At 53.0% G+C, this 22078-nt stretch overlaps 1 protein-coding gene across 1 annotated transcript; it reads left to right on the top strand.

Annotated features, from left to right (window-relative positions):
* Nucleotides 1–5223: 5223 nt before the first annotated feature.
* LOC112917401 (WASH complex subunit 1) lies at nt 5224–22075 on the top strand. Its single transcript, XM_072766252.1, is given in 12 exon segments — nt 5224–5376; nt 8271–8424; nt 18007–18118; nt 18322–18468; nt 18642–18778; nt 19029–19164; nt 19367–19568; nt 19659–19687; nt 19690–19822; nt 20545–20703; nt 21444–21512; nt 21674–22075. Coding segments are annotated over 11 exon segments (1413 nt in total). The 5' UTR covers nt 5224–5376; nt 8271–8275; the 3' UTR covers nt 21814–22075.
* Nucleotides 22076–22078: the final 3 nt, after the last annotated feature.

The raw sequence follows: 22078 nt of genomic DNA, 5'->3' as shown, positions 1-22078 counted from the left end.
GTGCCTTGAGACAGACATGTGTGCCCCTCCTCTCCTCCCCATCACTTCACTTTCACGTACCAGCCTCATGATTACTTTCTTTTTTTTTTTTCATGATTACTTTCATAGACTGAGCACTTTTGCCTTCCTGAGGACCTTATGCCATAAAAAAAAATATTAAAAATTAGATTTTATGACTATGATGGCATACAGATGAATATATTAATATGTATTAAAATATCTTCCTGGATCTATGGTTCATTTTTCTCTTTTTATTTTAATTAAAATATTTTTGTGGTCCTTTGAAAGTATTGTGATACTGTGCCTAATGGCTAAGTTGGCCTTGCCTGTGGCTCTGCTTCCCCTCCCCCTCTTTCTTTTCACTGGTAAGGAAGGCCTCCATTTTTAGAGGGAGGGAATGGAGAACTTCAGTGCTCCTCTCTGAGCCCAAAATGACTCGCTTGAGGACCTTATAGCTCTCCGACCACCCCTAGTCCTGGCCTCCTCTACAGTCTTGGTTGGTAGGAGAGCTACTTCTCTGGGCTTCCTCACCTGGGAGAGCCTGGTGCTGAAAAAAAAAAAGAATGCATTCGTGGTTTCATGAAGTCCTTCCTTGTCCTGCTGCCACTGATTCCAGGTAAGTCTGAGCAAATCTGAGGGAGCCCAATTTTGGCATCAGAAAGGGATGGCTTCTTCCAAACCCACTGGCTATAATCCCAAGGTTTCAACACATGCTGGCTCAAGTCCAGACTCCTTACGAGGATACATGAGACCCTCTTTGAGAGCTAATATTATATAGTGGATGAGAGTGCTTATTAAGAGGCGCACCTGCTGACCTTGGACAAGTTCTTAAACCTCTCAAAACTTCATTTTTCTCCAACTCTACATGAGGATGATGGGAATATTTTCCTCACCAGATTCTTGTAAGTACCCAGTTTTGTACGTGTATCTTTGTTTTTGCATACAATAAGGCTCTATACCCTTGCCGGGAAACAGGATTGTTATACGAGACACATAAACATAGGCGATCCCCCACCCCTTCTCCATGACTTAGATACCCAACATAATTGAGATCATAGATATAAAGTGCCAAGTGCATTGCCCAGCACAGAGTAGGAGCTCCAAAAATGGTACCTAGTATTGTGGTCTGGCTCCCACCTATTTCTCAGTCTCCTACACCTCTCCTTTCTGTCTTGAACTTTGGCAACATCAAACAGCTTTTGTTCTCGTCTCCTCTTTCCCATTCCACTCCCAAGTGTGCATTTTGGCACCTCCTGATCATTGCTGCACAAAACAACTAGCTCTTTCTTCTGGGAGAACAGACTCTTTCCTAGCCTCCCCTGCAGTTACATGTGGCCACTCGAACAAGCTCTAGCCAATGGAGTATGAACAAGAGTGAGGTATGCCACTTCTGGGCCTGTTCCTTCAAACCCCTTTCCCCTTCCATGGAGAACGGCTAACCTGAAAGCGCCATGGTAAAGGCAGTAGAACCACAGGTAGAAAACACCAATGTCCCTGAGTTAAAACATGGAGGAGCACCACCCAACGGATTTGAATGTTCCATTCATTAGTGAGACATAAACTTCCAGCATGCTTAAGCTACTATATAAGTTTTGATTTGATGCGGCAGCTCGGCTTACCTAAATGAGTACCCTCCTGCTGCCTCATGTCCCTGGAGTGCCTGTAACTCCACCCTGCTTCACTGGGGGGTAATTCCTGCTTATCCTTTGAACTTCATCTTTGGAATCACATCCTCCAGAAAGCCTCCCCCGAGCAACCTCCCAACTCCTAGACCCATGGTGAGGTATCTCTAGCAGACACAGCACAGTGGACCACCCTTTGTTCATTCTCTCTTTCTTCCTAGTAGAATCTCAATGTTGTTCAGGGCAGTAACATACCCAGTTAAAAATACCCATTTGTTAAAACTCCCTGGAAACTAAGAGTCATGTGATCCAGTCCTGGCCAATAAAATGTAAGAGGAAGTTGCTGGCTAGAGATTCTTGAGGAAGTTTTTTTTTTTTTTTTTTTCTTTTTTAAGTAGGCATGGAGCCTCATGTGGGAGATGAGTCCCCCTGAGACTAAGATCCAAGCTGAAATAAAGAGTCACTTAACTGAGCCACCCAAGCGCCCCCTTAGGGAAGCTTTCTTCTTTTCTTTTTTCTTTTTTTTTAAGAATAGGTTGGGTTCATATCTGCCTTTTCCTTTGTGCTTCCTGCCTTTCCACCTAGAGCTCAGCTGCAATGCCCGGGGAACAGAGCACACACTTTACAACCATAAAAATGACAGCCATGTGCTAAGGCAGAGTAGAAAGAAGAGTCCAGGTTCCTCAAGGAACCCTGAAGCCATCATACCAACCCTGTGCTGCCTCCATCTGGTTCTCCTATAATGTGGAAATAGAAACTCCTAACGCTTAAACCTTGGAACGAGGTTTCTATTTGGCACTACTGAAAGCGCCCCTGAATGCTCTGAGCTCCTGAGTGCCCTGTGCTCCCCTCCACTGCGTAGATGGAAACACAATCACACTCGCAATCATGCATTCCCTGTGTGCTGAGAGGATGGGGACCAGGGATGCGGTCATGTCCTCCTCAGCCACACAGAAAAGGTCAGCAGCCTGTGGCCTTATTGCCCCTCTTCTCATCCATCAGCGGAGCATTGGCTCTATGATCTCTGAGGTATTTTCAAGCTCTCGAGTTTTCTGACTCCATCCCACATCCAGTACACACTCCACACGGAGGAGGCTACAAAAGCAAAAGACCACAGGCTGGGCCCTCCATCAGAGAAGTCCAGGAATGCATTAGGAAAATAATTGGAGCTTACACAGCACTTCCCAGACCCTACCATCATTTATTTTTAAACGAGGAGAAAGTCATATAAAATGGGCCATTTTCAAGGGAAAAATTCAGTAGTGTTTAGTACCTTCACAGTGCTGCGCAATCACCACTTCTATGTAACTCCCAAACGTTTCCATCACCCCCAAAATAAAACTTTGCACCTGTCAGCAGCCACTTTCAATCCTCTCCCCGCCCCAGCTCCTGCCAAACACCAACCTGCATTCTGTCCCTCTGGTTTCCCTATCCTGGATATCTCCTATAAATGGAGTCACACAACAGGCCAGCAAGGGCAGGGATGGCCTCAGTGTTCACACAATAGGATGACAGTTAGCTTTTCTTTGCCCTGATGACCGAGGTCAAGGATTCCCACCGCAGCTTCAATGGCTGAGGTTAAATGTCTTTGCAATCCAGCTCCTAGGAAATCTTTAAAATCAGGTGTGGAAAAAAAAAAAATCAGGTGTGGGATGAGCCTATCAGTAGATTAGGTAAAGAACTTTTATGAACTGGATGGTCTGGGTTGGGGGGTGCCATCTAGCAGCACTTTTGTGAGAAAACACAGCCAGTTTTGATATAGGGCAGTGGCGGTGTGTGTGTGTGTGTGTGTGTGTGTGTGTGTGTGTGTGTAGACAAACATTCCGGAGCACATACAAATTTCCTTTTGCGTACGAATAATCTTTACAGATCACAAATCTTTACATATTCTTCCTCTGCAGCTTTCAGAAGGGGGCAGGGCAAGCAGTCTTAAGCCCGATTTATAAATGACTTGCCCGAAGTTGCACAAAGAATGAGTGGCAGAGCCCCAAGCCTGTATGCTCTCCTTCCTGAATGGCACACTTCCCCTGCTTTGATGTGTTTTGAATACCTTAAAAAAAAAAATTTTAAAAACCTGTTCAGTCATTGCTCAGGTGGAGTGAGGAGAAAATGTGTTTGCAGGTTGTATTCATCAAAAACAAAATACCATAGGCTGAGTGGTGGAAACAGCATACATTTATTTCTTACCCTCCTGGAGGCTGGAAATCCAAAATCAAGGTGTCAAGCCAATTTGGTTCCTGGCGAGAACTCTCTCCCTGGCTTGCAGATGGCTATCTTCTTGCTGTGTCCTTCTGTGGTGGAGAGAGCAAGCTCTCTGGTGTCTTGTCTTTTCAGGGCTCTAATCTCACCATGATGGTCCCACCCTCATGACCTCACCTAACCTTAATTACCTCCCAAAGGCCTCATCTCCAAACACCATCAAACTGGGGGTTAGTGCTTCAATATATTAGTTTGGGTGGGGTGGGGGACACAAATATTCAGTCTACAATACAGGTGGAAACCCACCTCTTCCTCACCGATAGGGATCATACGCTGCAGCCAGCAGAATTGGAATGTTCTTGTCAAAAAAGACTATTTAACCTAACTCTGCAAAGGGGGTGGGCAGCAGGGAAAGAGGACAACATTAAGAGTTCTAAGAAGAGAGTAAGTTTGTAAGATTTAGCAAACAAAAACATCACCTACTTAATTTTGAATTTCAAATAAACAGTACTTAATTTTTTAAGCGTAACTGTGTCTCATGCTTAGTTTGGGTCACATCTATCCATATATTCATTTTTGTTGTTATCTGAAATTCAAGTTAATTTGGTGTTCTGCATTTGTATCAGCAACCCTAAAAGACAGAGGCCAAGAACTTTGAGAGGAGGAAATGGATTTCCGGAGGGAGGGCTGCGGGATCTGTGAACGGATGGTTCCTTTCGCATCCTTAACTTTTTGTTTAGTCTTGTCAAAATACTGCCTGGCTTTTATTTATTTTTTTATTGTTGTGCCACGTGCATAACAGAAATGTACCATCTCAGTTCTTTTTAAGCGGCATTGGGTACATCCACGTTGTCGCACACTTGGACATCACAACTTTCTCCAGGACTCTCCTGCCATCCCAAAGTGACGCGTCAAAGACTTCCAGGGCTGCACCGTGGCTGGGGCAGTGCCGAGATTGCACTGAGGCCGTGCAAGCGGCGGAAGGAGACGCGGCACAGAAGCGGGGCCTGGGCGCCTGGCGGTGCGGGGCCGAGGAGCGGGGAGCGGGGGGCGGCGGCGGGGCGGCGGGTGGGCGGGCGCCCCACGAGGGCGAGGGCGAGGGCGAGGGCGAGGGCGAGGGCGAGGGCGAGGGCGAGGGCGAGGGCGAGGGCGAGGGCGAGGGCGAGGGCGCGGCCCCGGCCCTCCGCGTGAGGCAGCCGGCGCAGGGCGGGCGGCGGGCCTGGGCCCGAGGCCGGTGTCCAGCCGCGCCAGCAGCCCCGCGGAGGCGACCAGACCTGGAGCCCGGGGATCCCGCCGCCCCGCCGTCGCCCCGCTCGGCTTCCGCCCGCCCGCCCGCCCCGGAGGCAAAGCCCAGGCCGCGGGGAGCGCCGTTCCGGGGCCGCGCGAGGGGCGGGCGCGAGCGGAAGGCGGCGGGCGGGCGGGGCCTCGGGCGGGCGGGCGGGGGCGGCGGGGCCGGGCCGCCCCGAGAGGCGGAGAGGCGGGAGGCGGCGGCGCCAGGACCCGGCGGAGCGGGCGCGGCGGAAGCGCGGAGGCCGGGGCGGCGGGCGGCGCGCAGGTGAGGAGCGGGCCGGGCGGGCCGCGGAGGGGGGCGGCGGGCTCCGGGCCAGGCGCGCCCGGGCTCGGGGCCCCAGGCTCCAGCCCTCTTCCCGTCGGGGCCGCGGGCTCCCGTGACCCTCGGCGCCTCCGCGCCCCCCGGGCCGCGGACCCTGCGAGCGGGCCGAACCGAGCCCTCGGACCCCTCGGTCGCAGGCCTCTCGCCTCCGGGGCCTCCGCTTGACCTCGCCCCGCCCTCGCCGCGCTCGCTTCCTGCCCGCCCGGGGCGCTGCTGTCGGCCTGGCTGGAGGCCCCGGGAGCTGCGCGGCCGGGGCTGGTTTGCGGCGCTGGTTTGCGGCGCTGGTTTGCGGCAGGGCTCCCTGCACGTCCCGAATTGTAAGCAGCGCTGAGGGGCTGGTTGTCTGGGAGCCTCCATGGTTTTCACCAGACTCTGTGAGGCAGTGCCACCCAGTAGAAATACGATGTGAGCCATACACCGCGATCTGGCAAGTAAAAAGAAACGGGTGATATCAATTTAGTAATAGATTTTCTTTAACCCAGAGTATCTGAAATATGGGGAGAGGGAGGAGCAGGCTCCGTGCAGGGAGCCCGACTAGGGCTCGACCTTGGGATCCTGGGGTCATGACCCTAGCTGAAGGCAGCCGCTCAGCTGCTGAGCCACCCAGGCGTCCCTAATATAGACATTTTAATGGGATATTTTACATTTTTTCTCCCTAGTAAGTCTTTGCAATTTGGTGTGTGTTTTACACTTAAACTACACCTCAGCTTGGGTAGGCCACTTTTCACAGGCTCCATAGCCACATGCAGCTAGTGGCTACCATACTGGACAGTACAGGCCTCAGGGCTTCAGCCCAGACCTCCTGCTGTGGTATGCAGTGTTTATCACCGTCTGGCCTCGATTTTTCCCTGCTGACGGCCCAAGGTAGTTATACCCTGATCACTCAAGACCACCTGCCATTCTTTATACACCTTGGTTCAAGTTGTTCTGCCTGGCATGCTGTCCCTGCACTGGGAGGCCATTTCTGCCAAGAGGCTTTTTCTGACTCCCCTAACCTCTGGAGGGACGGGCAGCTCCGTCCTCAGCTTCTTCCCTAGCAGTGTATTGTGCCTGACTTAGAGCACTCATCACATGGTGTTTGTTTTTGAGGCTGTCTCTATGGCTAGCATAGTGTCCTATTCATCTTTGTTTTCATCATGGCTGGCATCTAATAGTTGATTAGTAGATGTTTGGAGACAGAATGAGTAAACCACTAAGCAGCTGTTCTCAGTCTCTTAATTCTCGAAGGGACCTGCTACTTCCTTGTTGAGATTTGTCCTTGTATTACCCCCTCACATGCACGTACACATGCACACATTTGGGGTAACTCACAAAGAATGCATCTCAAGATGAGCACAGAAAGTATCTTCTACCCTTTACCCTCTCCCGATGTTACAGATGGGAAAACTGAGGTACAGAATTAAGTTAGAGTGCCAGCAAATTTGCATCAATATGAATATAAGTGGGGAGTCTTCTTGACTGTGGTGGTCTCAGAGGGTTGGGTTTCTGGGTTAGGCATCAGCTGGCCCCACTTTGGTCATTTGCTAGGAGGAAAGAGAAGTGGGGACATGGGGAATAACTCCCCCGCCCTGAGGAGGACTCTTGGCAGCTTTGGGAATGGGAAGCCTGAGGATGTCGCTGCTGAAGAAAAATAGTGGAAGAGCAGACGGGTCTTTTCAGACAGTGAAGGGTCCTGGTGTGGGCAGGCAGGAGAGAGCAAGCAGGGGTAGAAGGAAGGGCTGGGGAGGCCAGCAGAGGGAGCAGGGGAGTAAGCTCCCGCTTGGAGAAGATTGTGTGCTGCATTGGGAATAACCACTTCTCTGCAGAGCGAGAAATGGCAAGAATCAGAGATTCAGAGAAGGCAGCTTGCCCACGGTCACGTCACACAGTGCTTTAGGCCCAAATGAAGCCTCCCAGGCCCTCCGTGTCGCACTTTACCCTGCTCTACCTCCACCTCTGTTGCAGTCGGGGGCCCCAACATGGTGCCTCAGAGAACAGGCCTGTACCTCAGCGCCAGGCCTGATTAATATCTTCCTTGCCCTCTTCTATGGAGGGGCTCTGATTAGGCCTATTTATAGGGGCCCGGTGCCTTAATATTCTGTCTGCTATGTGTCTTGCCAATCAAATCAGTGCCGTCTGCAGTGTGATTGCTGCTTTAGTGGCACCAGGGAGCAGAGTTAATTAAACCCAGTATAAATAGACTCTGCCCTCATCTTGCAATTGGAAGGAGTGTTTTTCCTTCTTGTCCCTCACCCCCACGTGCCCCTCCTTCCTCCTGGCCCCCCCTTAGTTGGAGCCTGGGGGAGCAGAGCCCAGACACTCGAGTATGCAGAGTCACCACCCGTTACCTCTCCTGTCTCAGGAGATCTTGAGTTCCTCGGGGTCAAAGTGAAAAAAACCCACGAGTCCACATTTCCTGTGCTTTTCCAGACCTGGGTATCATTTGGCACTTGACGCAGCCCTCCACATCCCACCCCCCCCCCCCCCCAGTCCATCCCTCTTTTTAACTCTGCAGCCAGGGTTTCTTTTTTGTTCCTCCAGGCTTGGAAGGTTGAACTGAGAGAATGTATGGAAAGGGTGCCTAGCAGAGCAGCAAGCACCACCTTCTCTGACTGCTTCTCTTCAGTCTCTGGTGTCGCTACCATTTTCCTGCCCTCATTTACTCAACAAGCATCAGCAGAGTACCAGCTCCTCAGAGCTCCTGGCCTCCCAGCTGGTTTTCTGCCTTCCACTCCCTGCCTGCACCGGCAGGACCTGTGGCAGACAGTTGTGGTGGGGGGCTGGGCTCTCTTCTCCCAGCACTTTACCCTGTGATGGATGAGTATGGGCAGTCCTCATGCTCTGGTTTCCACCCATAGGCACCATGACTCCCATGAGGACCCAGCACTCGTTGGCAGGGCAGACCTATGCAGTGCCCCTCATCCAGCCAGACCTGCGGCGGGAGGAGGCCATCCAGCAGATGGCGGATGCCCTGCAGTACCTACAGAAGGTCTCTGGAGACATCTTTAGCAGGTGGGTGCTCCGCCCCTGCCCCACACCTGATTGGAGGCTGGGCTGTCAGAGTGCACCCTCCGGGAGCAGCCTTTTTGCTGATTCTTGGTTATTTCAGTGCCTTCCCTGTGTCCCAGGGGCCCAACTTGGAAGTTCTTTCTTTTTTTTTTAATTTTATTTATTTATGAGAGAGAGAGAGGCAGAGACACAGGCAGAGGGAGAACCAGGTTCCATGCAGAGAGCCTGATGTGGGACTTAATCCCAGGTCTCCAGGATATGGCCCTGGCCTGAAGGCGGCGCTAAACCACTGAGCCACCCGGGCTGCCCTAGAAGTTCTTTCTAAGTGTTCATAGCAGCTCACTGCCTAGTGTCCCACTTAGCCCCCCAGTTCCCTGTGGATCCACGGGCTCCAAGGGTGGTACTCCTTTCCCAACTTCTGCTCCTTCTCCCACGGGGGCGGGGGGTGGGTGCCTGTGCCCTTACTCCTTCCTGCGTATCACTCATACCCTCAACACTTCCAGGCACCATGCTGCTCTCCTTAGTTGCTTACAGCAGCAGTGAGTAGGGCAGCGTCCCTGCTTCAGCTAGAGAGTATACAGGATTCCCCCACTATCCAAGTTTGCCTTCTGCCACTTTGCTTTTATGAAAACTCGTACCTGTCTTTAGTAACCAAAAGATATCTGAAGTGGACTCTCATTTTGATGAGATGATGATTGCTTTTTCGCTTCATGCCATTTCCGCTTATAAGAGGTTTCATGGGAATGCTGTGCTGTGGAGAGTGGGGAAGCCTGCACTCCATTGGGACAGATGGACTCTAACCAATGGCAGGATTGGGTCTTTGCTGTTGTGGTTGAGACCTGTTTATGAAGTAGTTTTGTGAAAACTGATGTTCATATAGCAGGAACCATATGCTACTGCCGATCTAAGTATATTAACTCATTTACCCCTCAGAACAACTTTGTGAGGAGGTGCTGGTTTGTCCATTCTATAGAGGAGGAAACAGAAATGGCTAAGAGACTTGCCCACGTGGCAGAGCCAGGGCTCACACCCGGGTACTATGGCTCTAGACTCTGGAATTATGACTGTGTGTCTGGGAAGGAAGAGAAGGTACTATAGGAACTGGTAACAGGAGGCTTGATGTGGTCCAGGGGAAAGGCGTATATGAGGAAAACACATATGGGAAACTCTGAAGGGTGAGTAGGAGTTATTTTAAGGGGGTAGATTGAGAAGAACATTCCAGAAAGAAAGAAAGGCATGAGCTGAAGCCCTGAGGTGAATAGGACCTGAATGGAAGCCTGAATGTGACTGGAGCAAGGAGAGTTGAGAGCTGAGGGGGACCAGAAACCAGTGAGTTATGCAGAGCCTTAGGGGTGATTGATGGTTTTGAGTGGGAGTATGGTTATCTGGCACAATCCCTGGGCTAGAATGATTTTCACTCAGTGTTATTTAACATGAATTAATGATTTTGCTGTTCCTTGCAAAGGTCCCAGGTTTTGGCCTGCATATGGGTCCCTGTCTTTCTCTGGCTAGAAAAAGCCTGAGATGGGGCTTACTTAGATTTTCTTCCTGGTGCCTACACCATGCCTTCACATTGGGACCTTTTACCTACCCAGTGTGAAGTATTTGTCTGATTAAGGTCCCTCCCATAGTCTGAGTCCCCCTCACACATCCCTGTGTGTACCCCAGACCAGGAAACCCCTGCTACTTCACCATGCAACCTCCCCTTCACCACCGGAAGCTGGCCTCCTCTGGGAAGCCTTCCCCAGTGGGGGCAGAAAATGGGTTCACTGTGTCTAGTTGGACTTGGTATAAACACCAGACCCTCTTACTCTGTAGCCTTTGACCTGCCCACCAACTCACCTACCTGCCCCGAGCCAATCCAGAATATAAATGTATCCAGGGGGCAGTGCCCTAAAGTGCTTAAGGGAGTTGGCTCTGGAGCAGCCCAAGCAGGGCCCCAGTCTGGCTTCCTCATTTGCTTGTCCTGTAAACTTGAGCAAGTTACTTAATCTGTCTAAGCTTCAGTGTTCCCATCTACAAAATGGCATTAATGATGCTGCCTTCCTCATTGAATTGCATTGAAGATTAAATAAACTAAAACTTATTAAAGAATTAAAGCACTTGGCTTCTAGTAAGCATTCAGTAAACATCCCTCCCCCCTTTTAAAGATTTTATTTATTTATTCATGAGAGAGGCAGAGACACAGGCAGAGGAAGAAGCTGGCTCCCTGTGGGGAGCCCAGTGCAGGACTCGATCCCAGGACCCGTGATCTCGACCTGCGCCGAAGGCAGACGCTCAACCGCTAGGCCACCCAGGTGCCCCAACGTTCCCTCTTTTTATCTGCTGTCAGCTCTGCTCCTCTGCTGCCTGTGCTGGCCCTCCATTAACTTGCTACCAATAGTAATGGAAAGTGTTATCTGCCCTTTTTGTGCTTATATTTGTGCTTTCTAGGCCCAAGGATCACATCAGCGAGAGAACACAGGCCTTTAAGAGCCATTAGTCCCGGATTATAGACAGCCCGTGCCCAGTGACTGGAATGGAGGCAAAAAGCAATCCGTCAGAAACGTGTTTTCTCACCAGGATTGTAGTTATTGCTTGCCTTTCTCTAAAGGGAGCCCTGGACTTTTAGCGTACGTTCCTTTCCCTTCCTGGTATTCGGCACCTGTAGACACTTTCGTGTCCCCGTGCCCGTCCATGGAATGAGGAGGGGGCAGGGGATCTATCTCCTGGGAGAAGACAATGTGTTATGGGCCCTCCGAGTGGGTAGGCATGGTCCAGGGAGGTTAGGGCGCCTCTCAGGAGCCCCGTAGCTGAGCCCAGTTTCCCCAGTCACTCTGCTGACCTTCCACCGTGTGCCAAACCTGCTGGACCCACCAGGTCCTGATGATGCGTACAACCTGGTTCCTGCCCTCCAGGATCTCGTGGTCTGGAATGGGAAAACAGTAAGTCTAGATGGATTCTTAATTGTGTAACGTGAACTGTGTAAGCTTCTAGGGATCTAGAGAAGAGAACAAATTAAGTAAGAATTGGTGGCACATTCATCAATCACAACTCCCCGAACCAGTTTAAGCAAATAGTAACCAATCAGCGGAGCGGGATTTGGAGTTGCAGGGCTTCACTGATGTCATCAGTACCTGACTTTTCTTTCATTCTGTCCCAGCTTGCTGCTTCTGGTTGGCCCCATTCCCAGAAGGGCCTTGCTCTCCAGCAGGGCCAGAGCTCGTGCACTTACATTCGGGCCCAGGAGGAAAGAGGGAAACCCTCTGTGTGAGCATCCCCTCTGAAGGCCTGCTGGCCTGGTCGAGTTCTTTTTTTTTTTTTTTCCTGGCCGAGTTCTTATGTCTTATCCCAGAGTCCATTGCAGGGCAGAGGGCATGACACACTGATTGGCTTAGACCCCGTTACATGCAGTACTCATGAGGCCTGGATTGAGCCCCACCCCTCAGTCCAGGGACTGAGACTATGGGAGCAGTAGGTTCCCCGAGGTGAAATGAGGGCCCTTAGTTGAGGAAGGAAGGAGTGGATGGTAGAGAGGAAACCTGCATGCCTACCACATGTGGGTCAGGGAAGGCCTCCTAAAGGAGGGGGGCATGGACTGGGCCCTAGGAAGGGCAGGTGGTAGTTAGGCAGGGGTAGGAATGTTGAGTGTACAGGTCATCTGGTGGGGTCTAGAAATGGAAGCCAAAGGCTCAGAGGCTTGAATGGGGTACATGGTGTTACCCATGCTCCACAGGGGAGGCTGGCCTGAACGGGGATGTTTTGTCCTAGGAGTATAGACATTGCAGCTTACCCCCATATATTAAGCGCTTTCGCTGCAGAACAGGGTGTGAAGTCAGCTTTCTGCACTGCACGTCTGCAGGCCTTGCTTCCCCTCTGACTGTGCACCTTTGGGAGCTGGCCTCTCCCTCCTTTCTGTGCTCTGTGGGGATGCACCATGGCAGAGGGAGTGGGGCGGAGGATGGTGGTGTGTGAACAGTTGGGATAAGGAAGGAAGGGCCCCTGGGGCTTCCCCACCGGGCCAGGGCTTTGCACTTGATTCAGGCCTCGTAGGGAGCCACTAGAGGTTCTGGAGCATGGAAAGGTGCAGCAGAAGAGCTTAGGGAAAGCTGAGCGGGCAGCTCGCACAGAGTGGCCAGTTGGGAGAGGGCGGCTCCCAGGGACGCACTGGGGGCTCTTGCTGCACTCCAGGCCTGTTGGGGTGATGCTGCAGTCCCAGGGAGCTGCAGGCAGGGAGGGCTGGATAAGAGACATTCCAAAGGAAATAATGAGGACAGATTGGGAACAAGAGGAATAAAGGAAGGGGCCAGGGGTAGTGGGAGTGGGGCGTGCCCAGGCCCAGCCTCATTCACCTGCCGGGCCGCCCCCCCCTCCTCTGTCCTGCAGCAGTCAACACACTCCTCGTGGGGTATTCATCTTCCATGGACTTTTGCAATGGGGAAGTGACCCTGGCTTGGAAACTTCCCCCTCAAACTTACTCCACCTGCTTGGATACCTCCTGCAAAAGAAGAGGCAGCTGGCTTTCAGTCTATACCCCCCCCCCGCCCCGCCCCCGCCTGCCCGTTCCCCCATTTTGGTCCAGCCGCTCAGCCCCAGGTGGCTGTGCCCAGTTCCGCAGGTAGGTGAGCTCTTGGAAAATCAGCATTCCGAGCTGGCCTCCTTCCTCCTACTCTGCCACAGCAGGAGCCACGGGGAGCCTGAAGAGAATGACAAGTGCCTCTCTGGCGCTCCTGGACCCACTGGCGCTCCTGGACCCACGGCTCTCCCTGCCTGGATCAGATCGTTCCCTCACCTGCCCCCATCTTCACCTGGGAGAACCCAGGCCCCAAAATAGCTGCCCGGAGACGTCACCTGCTTCACATGACTGAGATGACGAGGCAGAGGAGGGCTAGGGTGGCAAAGAGGAGCTGGACAGCTTCCATGTGTTGTGGAAGTTGGGGTGCTGTCCCAGTTGCCACTTCACCTGGGGAGCCACTGCCTGGGGAAGGATTCCCTTTCTCTGCAGAGCTTTTCCTCCTCCTCTCCTTTGTCTTTCCAACCCCTCCTTCCTCCCTTCTTTGGCTCTTTCCCACCCCCCTCCTTCCCTGCCTTCTCTCCCCTCCTCCCTCTGTCCTGATTGGCACCTGGTGGCTCCCAAGGTTAGGAAGGCTCAGTCAGCTGCCTGCATAATTAGCAGATTATTCCTAATCTCACCGGTGAGAGTGGTGAGTGGGGGAGGTAACACTAGAGCAGGTCCTGGGTCACAAGGCCAAGGGACAGGACAGGCCAGGGGAAGAGAAGCAGCAGCTCTGGGCAGGAATTGTGCTTCCCTCCCCAGCAGCCGCTCTGGGAAGGTTGGAAGGCAGGAGGGCCTGCTGATCACCCAGGGGCCGTGACAGGAAATCGGCTGTGAGGGAATGGGGGTCCTCGTTGGAGGTGGGGACTAGGAGCCCAGGCAAGGTCCTGGCCCCCCTGTCCCCTCCCTCTCCCATGCTAGGAGGTCCCTATGGTGCTTGGGTGAGTGCCGCCCACCCCAGCCAAAGGGGCTGCACTGTTGCCGTGCACACTGCCTCCATGGGGGATCACTGCCTCCATTGGGGTCCTGTGTGAAGGGCTTGTTTCCTGGGCCTGGAACATCCCCTTCCTCCTCTGCTCAGCACCGCCTCTTCTTACTTTCTTCCAAGTGCCTGGAGCCCCTCATCCTTCCTAATCTTGTGGGTAGGAATAGCAGATGTTACTGAAGTACCCCTAGTATGGGACAATAGGCACACAGTTGCTCATTTTAACCTTTATAGTAATTCTGTGGATAGATGTCACCAACCCTGTTTTGCAGCCGAAGAAGTCTGAGGCACAGGCCAGTTACATGACTTGCTCCAGGTCATGCTGCTGCTAAGCAGATGTTAAACCCTTAGGTTTGTGGGGCCTAGTAGTCTCTTGTCCCTGGGAGACTGCAACCTCCCTGAGGGCAGATGTGTGTTACTGAGTCCTCTCTGTCCTAGGCTCTGAGCAGACTGACTGAACCAGTTCTGTCCCTGACAATGACAAAGGCAGCCCCATGGCAGACGTGATTTGGGGACATGGCTTCAGTGATAAGGTTGGAAACTGAGCTGCCTTGAAGCAGACCACCAAGCCAGGGGGCGTAGGTTAGGAATGGCAAACAAACCCCCCTCTTGCCACTATTCTTCCACCCTGGTGGGGGGCACTGCTAATGGGTCATGGCACTCCGTCCTGGCCTCATGTGGCCTCTGGTCCTTTGTAATGCTGCCTTCTGCACTGCCCCTGCCTGCCAGTGAGAGCCTTGGACCTGTGGTCTGCACTCTTGGCACCATGGCTCTGACCATTAGAGATTAGACTCTGGGGGCTTTGAGCAGGCAGGCTGTAACTTGTTGGCTCTTGCATAGGAAAAGAACTCTGGAAATCCTGTCTTCTTGACTCTTGCATAGGAAAAGAACTCTGGAAATCCTGTCTTCTTGGCTCTTGCATAGGAAAAGAACTCTGGAAATCCTGTCGTCTTGGCTCTTGCATAGGAAAAGAACTCTGGAAATCCTGTCTTCTTTCCTTTGCCCCACACAACAGTCTCCCCTGGAGCATTCCTGACAGGTGGTCATCCTACTGGAATGTGGTTTGCAGAGCTGTGTAGCTATTTAATAGAAAGTTTTCTGTGTGCAGAATCGAGATCTTCCTTATGACTCCACCCACTGGTCCTCCTGCCGCCTTCCTGGGCGACAGAATAAGTCCAGTCGTTTTTCCACCTGACAGCACTTGTGAGGGTTTTGATATCTGGAAGGAATTACCATACTCTCCACTTCACCGCACCTGTAGCCAGAATAGCCTTCAGTTGTCTTTGTAAGACATGAGTGTCTCACCCCCTCACCGTCCTCATCACCCTCCTTTGAATGTTCTTTCACCTGTCACTTTTCATCCAACCAGTATTTGTTACATGTCAGGCACAGTCCCAGGTGTTTGAGGCATAGCAGTGAGTAAGACAGACCCTAGAGTCTAGTAGGAATTCAGCAGCATCTTAAAATGTGGACTGGATTGAAGGGAACACTGCTGTGGAGAGGCTGGGACCCAGCATTAGATTAGTTTATTAATCTGGGGTCTATTTTCTCTCTACTGCCTCCAGAGTGTTGAGGACCCTTGTTTACTGAAGGAAGGGAGGAGGGACATGGAGCTATGTGCCCCAAGATCACACTTCCTTCTTAAGCTGCTGAACACACTTTTTAGCTCATACCAAGCTCTAGCTATCCAAAACCTCAAGCTAACCCTCCATCTTCTGTATTTGCACCCTGGACTTTTTACACCTGATTGCTGGACTTCATCCCTTGTCAACTTCATCTTGTTGACTGCAGTCCATCCTTCCGGCCTCTCAAGATTATCTGAGTCTAGATTTTTCCATGCAGACTGTTTGACCCTCCTCCTGTTTAGTGACCCGGTGTTGCACGAGCTGGATGGGGCTCTGGCAGAGACCTTTGTGCGAGGCTGAAATCAGGCCATTCTTCAGCAGTGCCCTTTGAGTGCTGCTGCTCATCTGGCTCTGATTTTTTCCTAAATGTGCTCTCCTCCAACCCCCACAGCTCCATCTTGTCCACAGGATTTTGTGAGAAACCATCAGAAACCTTGCTGACTCAAGATGTGGTGTGCTTAAGGTTTTCCCCTGCTACACCAGCCTAATAACCCTGTCAAAAAAAGAAATGCTGTGAGTTTAGAACAATGCTGACCCCTGGGATCTGCCTCTTTCTCCTTGAAGTGCTTACAGACCCTTGATTTAATAATCCATTCTGGAACTTTGCCAGGGTTTGTTAGGCTTTCTGTTTGCAACTTAGATCAGCCCTTCTCTCCTTGATGGAAGAGCCGGAACAGAGTAGCCTATGTCCCTCTCCAGACCTGCTGTCCCTCCCACGCTCCATGTTGATGTCAAGCCAAGCAGGCTTAGAACCAGTGAACCTCACTTGGGCTTTGGCACCCAGGGGCAGAGAGTGGCTGGGCTGGGAGCTGGGGAAGTAGCTTGTGAGTGTGCATGCCTTTTCCTCAGTGGATGCAAACCTTTCTTCCTGCCAGAAAAGATGGAGCTCATGCAAGTCTGGAAGTTCTGCATTCTCTCACTGGGAGGAAACTCTGCCCTGTGCTTTTGATCTCCTTTGCCGCCTACTCAGACCAGTCTGTCAAGGGTGACTGACCTGCTTGGAGTACCTATTTGTACCCCAGGCCCCCACCTCAGAGCCCCCTGCACTGCAAGGAGCCAGGATAATCAGGGAGACTGCAGGAACCAAGACCCCTGGATTGTGAAACAGGCTGATCTCATGGGTTCTTGGGGAGGAGGGGTAGTTGGTGGGGGTTGATATAGGAAGATTGGTCCAGAGCCTTGACTGTTCAACCTTTAAAGAAATCCTGGACTTCCCTGGCTGCATAGTTTCTGACCCCAGAGACAGGGGGCCCCTCTGCCATCTGCTGTGGCCTCCACCCTTTCCCTGTAGACTTGCGATGGCGGTTCTGCCTTTGTTTCTCATTTGTGGCTCACTCCTGCCAGGTGAGTGCCGACATGTGATCTCTCTGAATGTGAAGCATGATGGTCGTGGGCAGGGGCTGGTGTTCTTAGAGGTGGGGAAGCAATGGGGAGGAGGATACCCTGGCCCCTATTTAGCCAGTCACCACTGCAGTGAGAATTTTGCCATTGCTCAGTAATGTGCAACAGCGTGGGGCTCATGTGCATTTACGTTTAGAGCATGTGGTTGTTAATCATTCAGGGAGCCTCTCCAGGTGCCAGCCCTGGGAAAATAGGGAACCAAGCCAAGCCCTTACCCCATTGGAGCACACCTAGGCAGTAGATGCACATCAGGTGGCTCTGTAAAAAAGTTGGCAAGTGACAGGTGCATTTTTAGAGTCAGTGTTCAGGAAGGCTGCATTGAGGACGGAATGAAGCTCAGTGAAGCGAATAAGCCAGCCACATGGGTGTCTGCAGGGAGGGCACTCCATTTGATGCAGAGGCCATGCAGTAATACATCTGGCACATTCAGGGAATAGCAGGGCACTGGTGTCACTGGAGCCTGCTCATCCGAGAAGGGCGAGTGGAAACCTATGAGTGAGTACCCTGACCACAACCACAAGGGCCATGGTGACCGGGCTTTGGATTTGCCCACATGAGCCATATATTGTGTGTCAGGGCAGTTCTCTGTGAATGGGTCTGGGACTTGAATCTAGGCCCAGCCTTGCCCATCACTCATCCTTGTGAGCTCTCTTCTCTGGAAATAGGCGATTATGTACAGGAGTCATGGCGATTTTCTCTCTGCTTGCCCTGCTTGAGGCTGTAAACTCCTAGAGGCAGGAGCCCTGTCCCTGACAGATGGCATGTCCCAACACCACCCTGGGGCCAGGGTGATTGCCCATTCCTATGCAGAACTGCAAGAACTCAAGAGTTCATGTCTAAACCCTTCAGGTTAGAGATTCGTGCAGAGGTCACCTGGGCAGTTCAAAGTCAGCCATGACAAGGAGGTAAAACTGTATTCTAGGGCCCTTGACTAAGCCCTCAGCTCTGCAAGTTTGCAGGTAGAAGCAGGGGTGCAGGAGGCTGCAGGGACTTGGGGAGCAGCCCTCAGCTCCTGTGATTTTTTTTTTCCCCCATGGCAGGATCTCCCAACGAGTAGAGCTCAGCCGGAAGCAGCTGCAGGCCATTGGGGAGAGGGTCTCCTTGGCCCAGGCCAAGATCGAGAAGATTAAGGGCAGCAAGAAGGCGATCAAGGTAGACCGTGTGGCCCCGGTCCCCACAGCCAGCAGGCACCCCCCAGAAACCCCATCCCTACCACCTCCCCCTGCTTCTCACACTGCCACCTTGTCCAGCCATACCTCGAGCTTTCCTTCTGCTCAGGATCCACCCTCCCCAGACCCACCCTGGACTCTGGAGCATCTCAGGCGCCCCTTAAGAACTGATCTCTGTGTCCCTAGGTGTTCTCCAGTGCCAAATACCCAGCCCCAGAACGCCTACAGGAGTACGATTCCATCTTCACGGGTGCCCAGGACCCAGGACTGCAGAGACGCCCTCGCTATAGGATCCAGAGCAAGCACCGCCCCCTGGATGAGTGGGCCCTGCAGGTCTGAAGGATTCATATACTGAAGGGGGATGGGGGTGACCAAAGGTGGCCGGCCCTGGCTGTTGGGGAGGAACTGAGGGTTCTGTCCCCTAAAAGGATTTGGACTGGGATGGGTGGTTACTTTGTCATGGCACTGCAACCCACTATCCTTATTACCACCCCTGCCCCCACCAGGAGAAGCTGAAATACTTCCCTGTGTGTGTGAACACCAAGCCAGAGCCTGAGGATGAGGCTGAGGAGGGGCTTGGGGGTCTTCCCAGCAACATCAGCTCCGTCAGCTCATTGCTGCTATTCAACACCACTGAGAACTTGTACGGCACATGGCGGGGCTCTGGAAGGGTGGCTGGGTGGCCTGGCATCGTGGGGAAGCCTGGGGGCATGACACTTCAGTACAGAAGACTATAGGCACGGGAACCCAGAGCCGAACAGTTTGATTTACCTTTTAAGGCCTCAGAGTCTACAGTACAAACTAACTGGCTCTGATGAAGTAAGAGATGGGGCAGGACCATGGGCCTAGAGCAGACATGGTGTGACTGCTCGACATCCACCCCAACTCCGTAGGTACAAAAAGTATGTCTTCCTGGACCCCCTGGCTGGTGCTGTGACAAAGACCCATGTAATGCTGGGGGCAGAGACAGAGGAGAAGCTGTTCGATGCCCCTTTGTCCATCAGCAAGAGGGAGCAGCTGGAGCAACAGGTAGAGCTGGATGATACCTGTGAGCAGGGGGTATAGTGGACTAGAATGTGGCCCCACCAGCATCCTCTTAGTGGACTAGAATGTGGCCCCACCAGCATCCTCTTAGTGAGGGGCCTGTCGAGCCCCTACTCACCCCCTGCCTTGTGTGGGGATGCACGAGACCCTGCTGACTGCCCCCTCAGGCCCCCACCTAATCCTGCAGGTTCCAGAAAACTACTTCTATGTGCCTGACCTGGGCCAAGTGCCTGAGATTGATGTGCCGTCCTACCTGCCCGACCTGCCGGGCATTGCCGATGACCTCATGTACAGTGCTGACCTGGGCCCCGGCATCGCCCCCTCCGCCCCTGGCACCATTCCAGAGCTGCCCACCTTCCACACAGAGGTGGCTGAGACTTTCAAGCCAGGTGAGCAGAGAACAGGAGTTGGGCAGGAACTCCCTTACTTGGCCACTTGCATCCCTTGGCACCTCACACTTTCTCATACTTCTGTTTCAGACCTGGAAGATGGGGTACTAACAGCACCCCGCCGCCGCCACCACCACCCCCACCTCCTCCAGCCCCAGCTGTGCTGGTCAGCGCTCCCCCACCCCCACCCCAGGCCATAGCCTCCCCTGGCCAAGGTACCAGGGAGGACAGCAGTGGCAGTGTGTCTCCTTCAGGTAGGAGCAGCACCAGGGTGCATAGGGGGGTCAGGGGCGAGGGGGCATGTGCTTTTTGTGGGGTCCTCCAATTTCTGGATCCCTGAAGGGTTTTCTGTAGGTTTAAGTGGCCATAGGCTTTCAGAATAGATCTGATGTCAAAATCTTGTTCCACTGGGTTCATGAAATAGTGGTTTTCAAACTGTGTCTGGAGCCCCCTGGAGATGGGGCTCATCTCCAGGGCAGAAGGAGTCTGGATGTGGATAGGTGGAGCTGTGGTGCACCCCCCCGCCCCCGGTTCCCACTGAAACCAATGGGAAAAGGGTGGCTACTAAAAAAAAAAAAAAAATGGAAAGCTCCAGCAACAAAATATCCGTATCTTTAAATTGCAGGATTTCAGTTTTAGCAGGACATCTCTAGTCTATCTCCAGCACCCAGAGGTGGCACAAAAAGCCCATGTTGGCTCATGTGTCAAGTTCAGACACTGTCCACACATCGAGGCTCCCACGGGGTACATCTGCGGTGGCCCTTAAACCAGGTGGCGTCAGAGAGGGACCGGGGGCGGGGGGGGGCGGGGGTGCCTGGCCATAGGTCTGGCTAAGCTCAGGCAGATGCAGGCAGCATTCAGGCTGCTTACAGTCTCCCAGGGCTCAGCTTCACCCACTGGCTTCCTTTTTCAAGAGGAAGAGCCCATTCTCACAGCCAGGCTTGAGCAGCCTTCTTTCTCACCATGCCTTTCCCAGCTACCATTCAAGGAGCTCCAAAGGAAGTGGTAGACCCCTCCAGTGGCCGGGCCACCCTGCTGGAGTCCATCCGCCAGGCTGGGGGTATAGGCAAGGCCAAGCTCCGTAGCGTAAAGGAGCGCAAGCTGGAGAAGAAGAAACAGAAGGAGCAGGAGCAAGGTGAGGGGAGCCTTGGCCCGCTTCAGTAGGAAGGCTCTAGGAAAAAGGCCACCTTCTCTTGGAGCTAACACCAGACTCCCTGATCACCCCAAATGTCAGAGGAGCAGCCCCTAGCCCACCTGCCCCATGCTTTCCCCAGGGTGTCTGCAGGAAGCCCTGGGTGGCCATCCCTAATATACCTACCTTTCTTGCCTGGGCTGTGGGTTCCTTCCTGGGTTTGTAGCCCGCTTAGAGCTTTCTGCTCTAAGTTAACAGGAGACAGAGCCTCCAGCTATTGACAACAGAGAATCTTGAGATTCTGCTGGGAGCTGTCCTGGGACATGGCTGAGGCCCTAAGCTGCTGTAGAGACTACGGACCTGGAGGGTCAGCTCAGTCCTGCTTCTCCAGGCCCCCTAAAGGCTGCAGGTTGCACGTGCCATGCACCCTAAATGCAGCCTGAACAGAGCACCCGGGCACAAAGCCACAATGATCTGGCCTCCTGAGGTTGAGTCCCGGCTTAATTTCTGAGCTTTGCACTCAACCTCAGGCAGATTGCCCGGCCTCTCTGGGCCAGATTGCTCATTTGTACAATGGGGCCATTCACACTTCCTGCTATGTCTCACAGAGTAGCTAGAAGGGGCTGGCGTATGCTGACAGTGAGCAGAAAGAGGAGATAGGACCAACCCTGAACGGGTCACCCCAGGGGCAGATTTTGTCCTTGGTCCCCTCATCCTTCCTTACCATGGCTTTCCTGTTACAGTGAGAGCCACAAGCCAAGGTGGGGACCTGATGTCAGATCTCTTTAACAAGCTGGTCATGAGGCGTAAAGGTAGGAAGCAGAGCCTGGCTGCCTTCCCTGGGCTGGGAGTCTCAGGATGTTTTCTATCTTGCAGATTCTGCCGTTCTTGTCCTGTTCTTAAGTTTCTAGGGGCTGGGTGAACTGGTATCCCAAACCAATCACCCCCTCACTCTCCACCTCTGCCCTCCCAGGGATCTCTGGGAAAGGACCTGTGACAGGAGCCAGTGAGGGGCCAGGAGGAGCCTTTGCCCGAATGTCAGACTCCATCCCACCTCTGCCTCCCCCACAGCAGCCACCTGGAGACGAGGATGAGGATGACTGGGAATCCTAGGGGCTCGACCACCCTTTCCCACCAAACTCAGGTTTAGTTACTGCCCTCACATGGACACAGTGGGGTGAGCTGCCTGGCCTGCAGGTCTCTCGGCCCCTGCTGCCTGTGGAGGACTGTCCCAGGCCTGTGCCTTAAGGAGCTAGGTGGCCAGCTTCTGAGGCCAGGTGGCCGAGAGCAGGGAGCCCTTGTTCTCTGCCTGTGGTCTCCTCCAGCTACAGACTGAAATAAATACATGAATCAATAAAGAAGTATCATGCAAGAACCA

This window comes from Vulpes vulpes, chromosome 8 (assembly GCF_048418805.1).
Source record: "Vulpes vulpes isolate BD-2025 chromosome 8, VulVul3, whole genome shotgun sequence".
Classification (NCBI taxonomy): Eukaryota; Metazoa; Chordata; class Mammalia; order Carnivora; family Canidae; genus Vulpes; species Vulpes vulpes.
The sequence above is the reverse complement of the archived record's forward strand: the minus strand, read 5'-3'. Positions and strand labels throughout refer to the sequence as shown.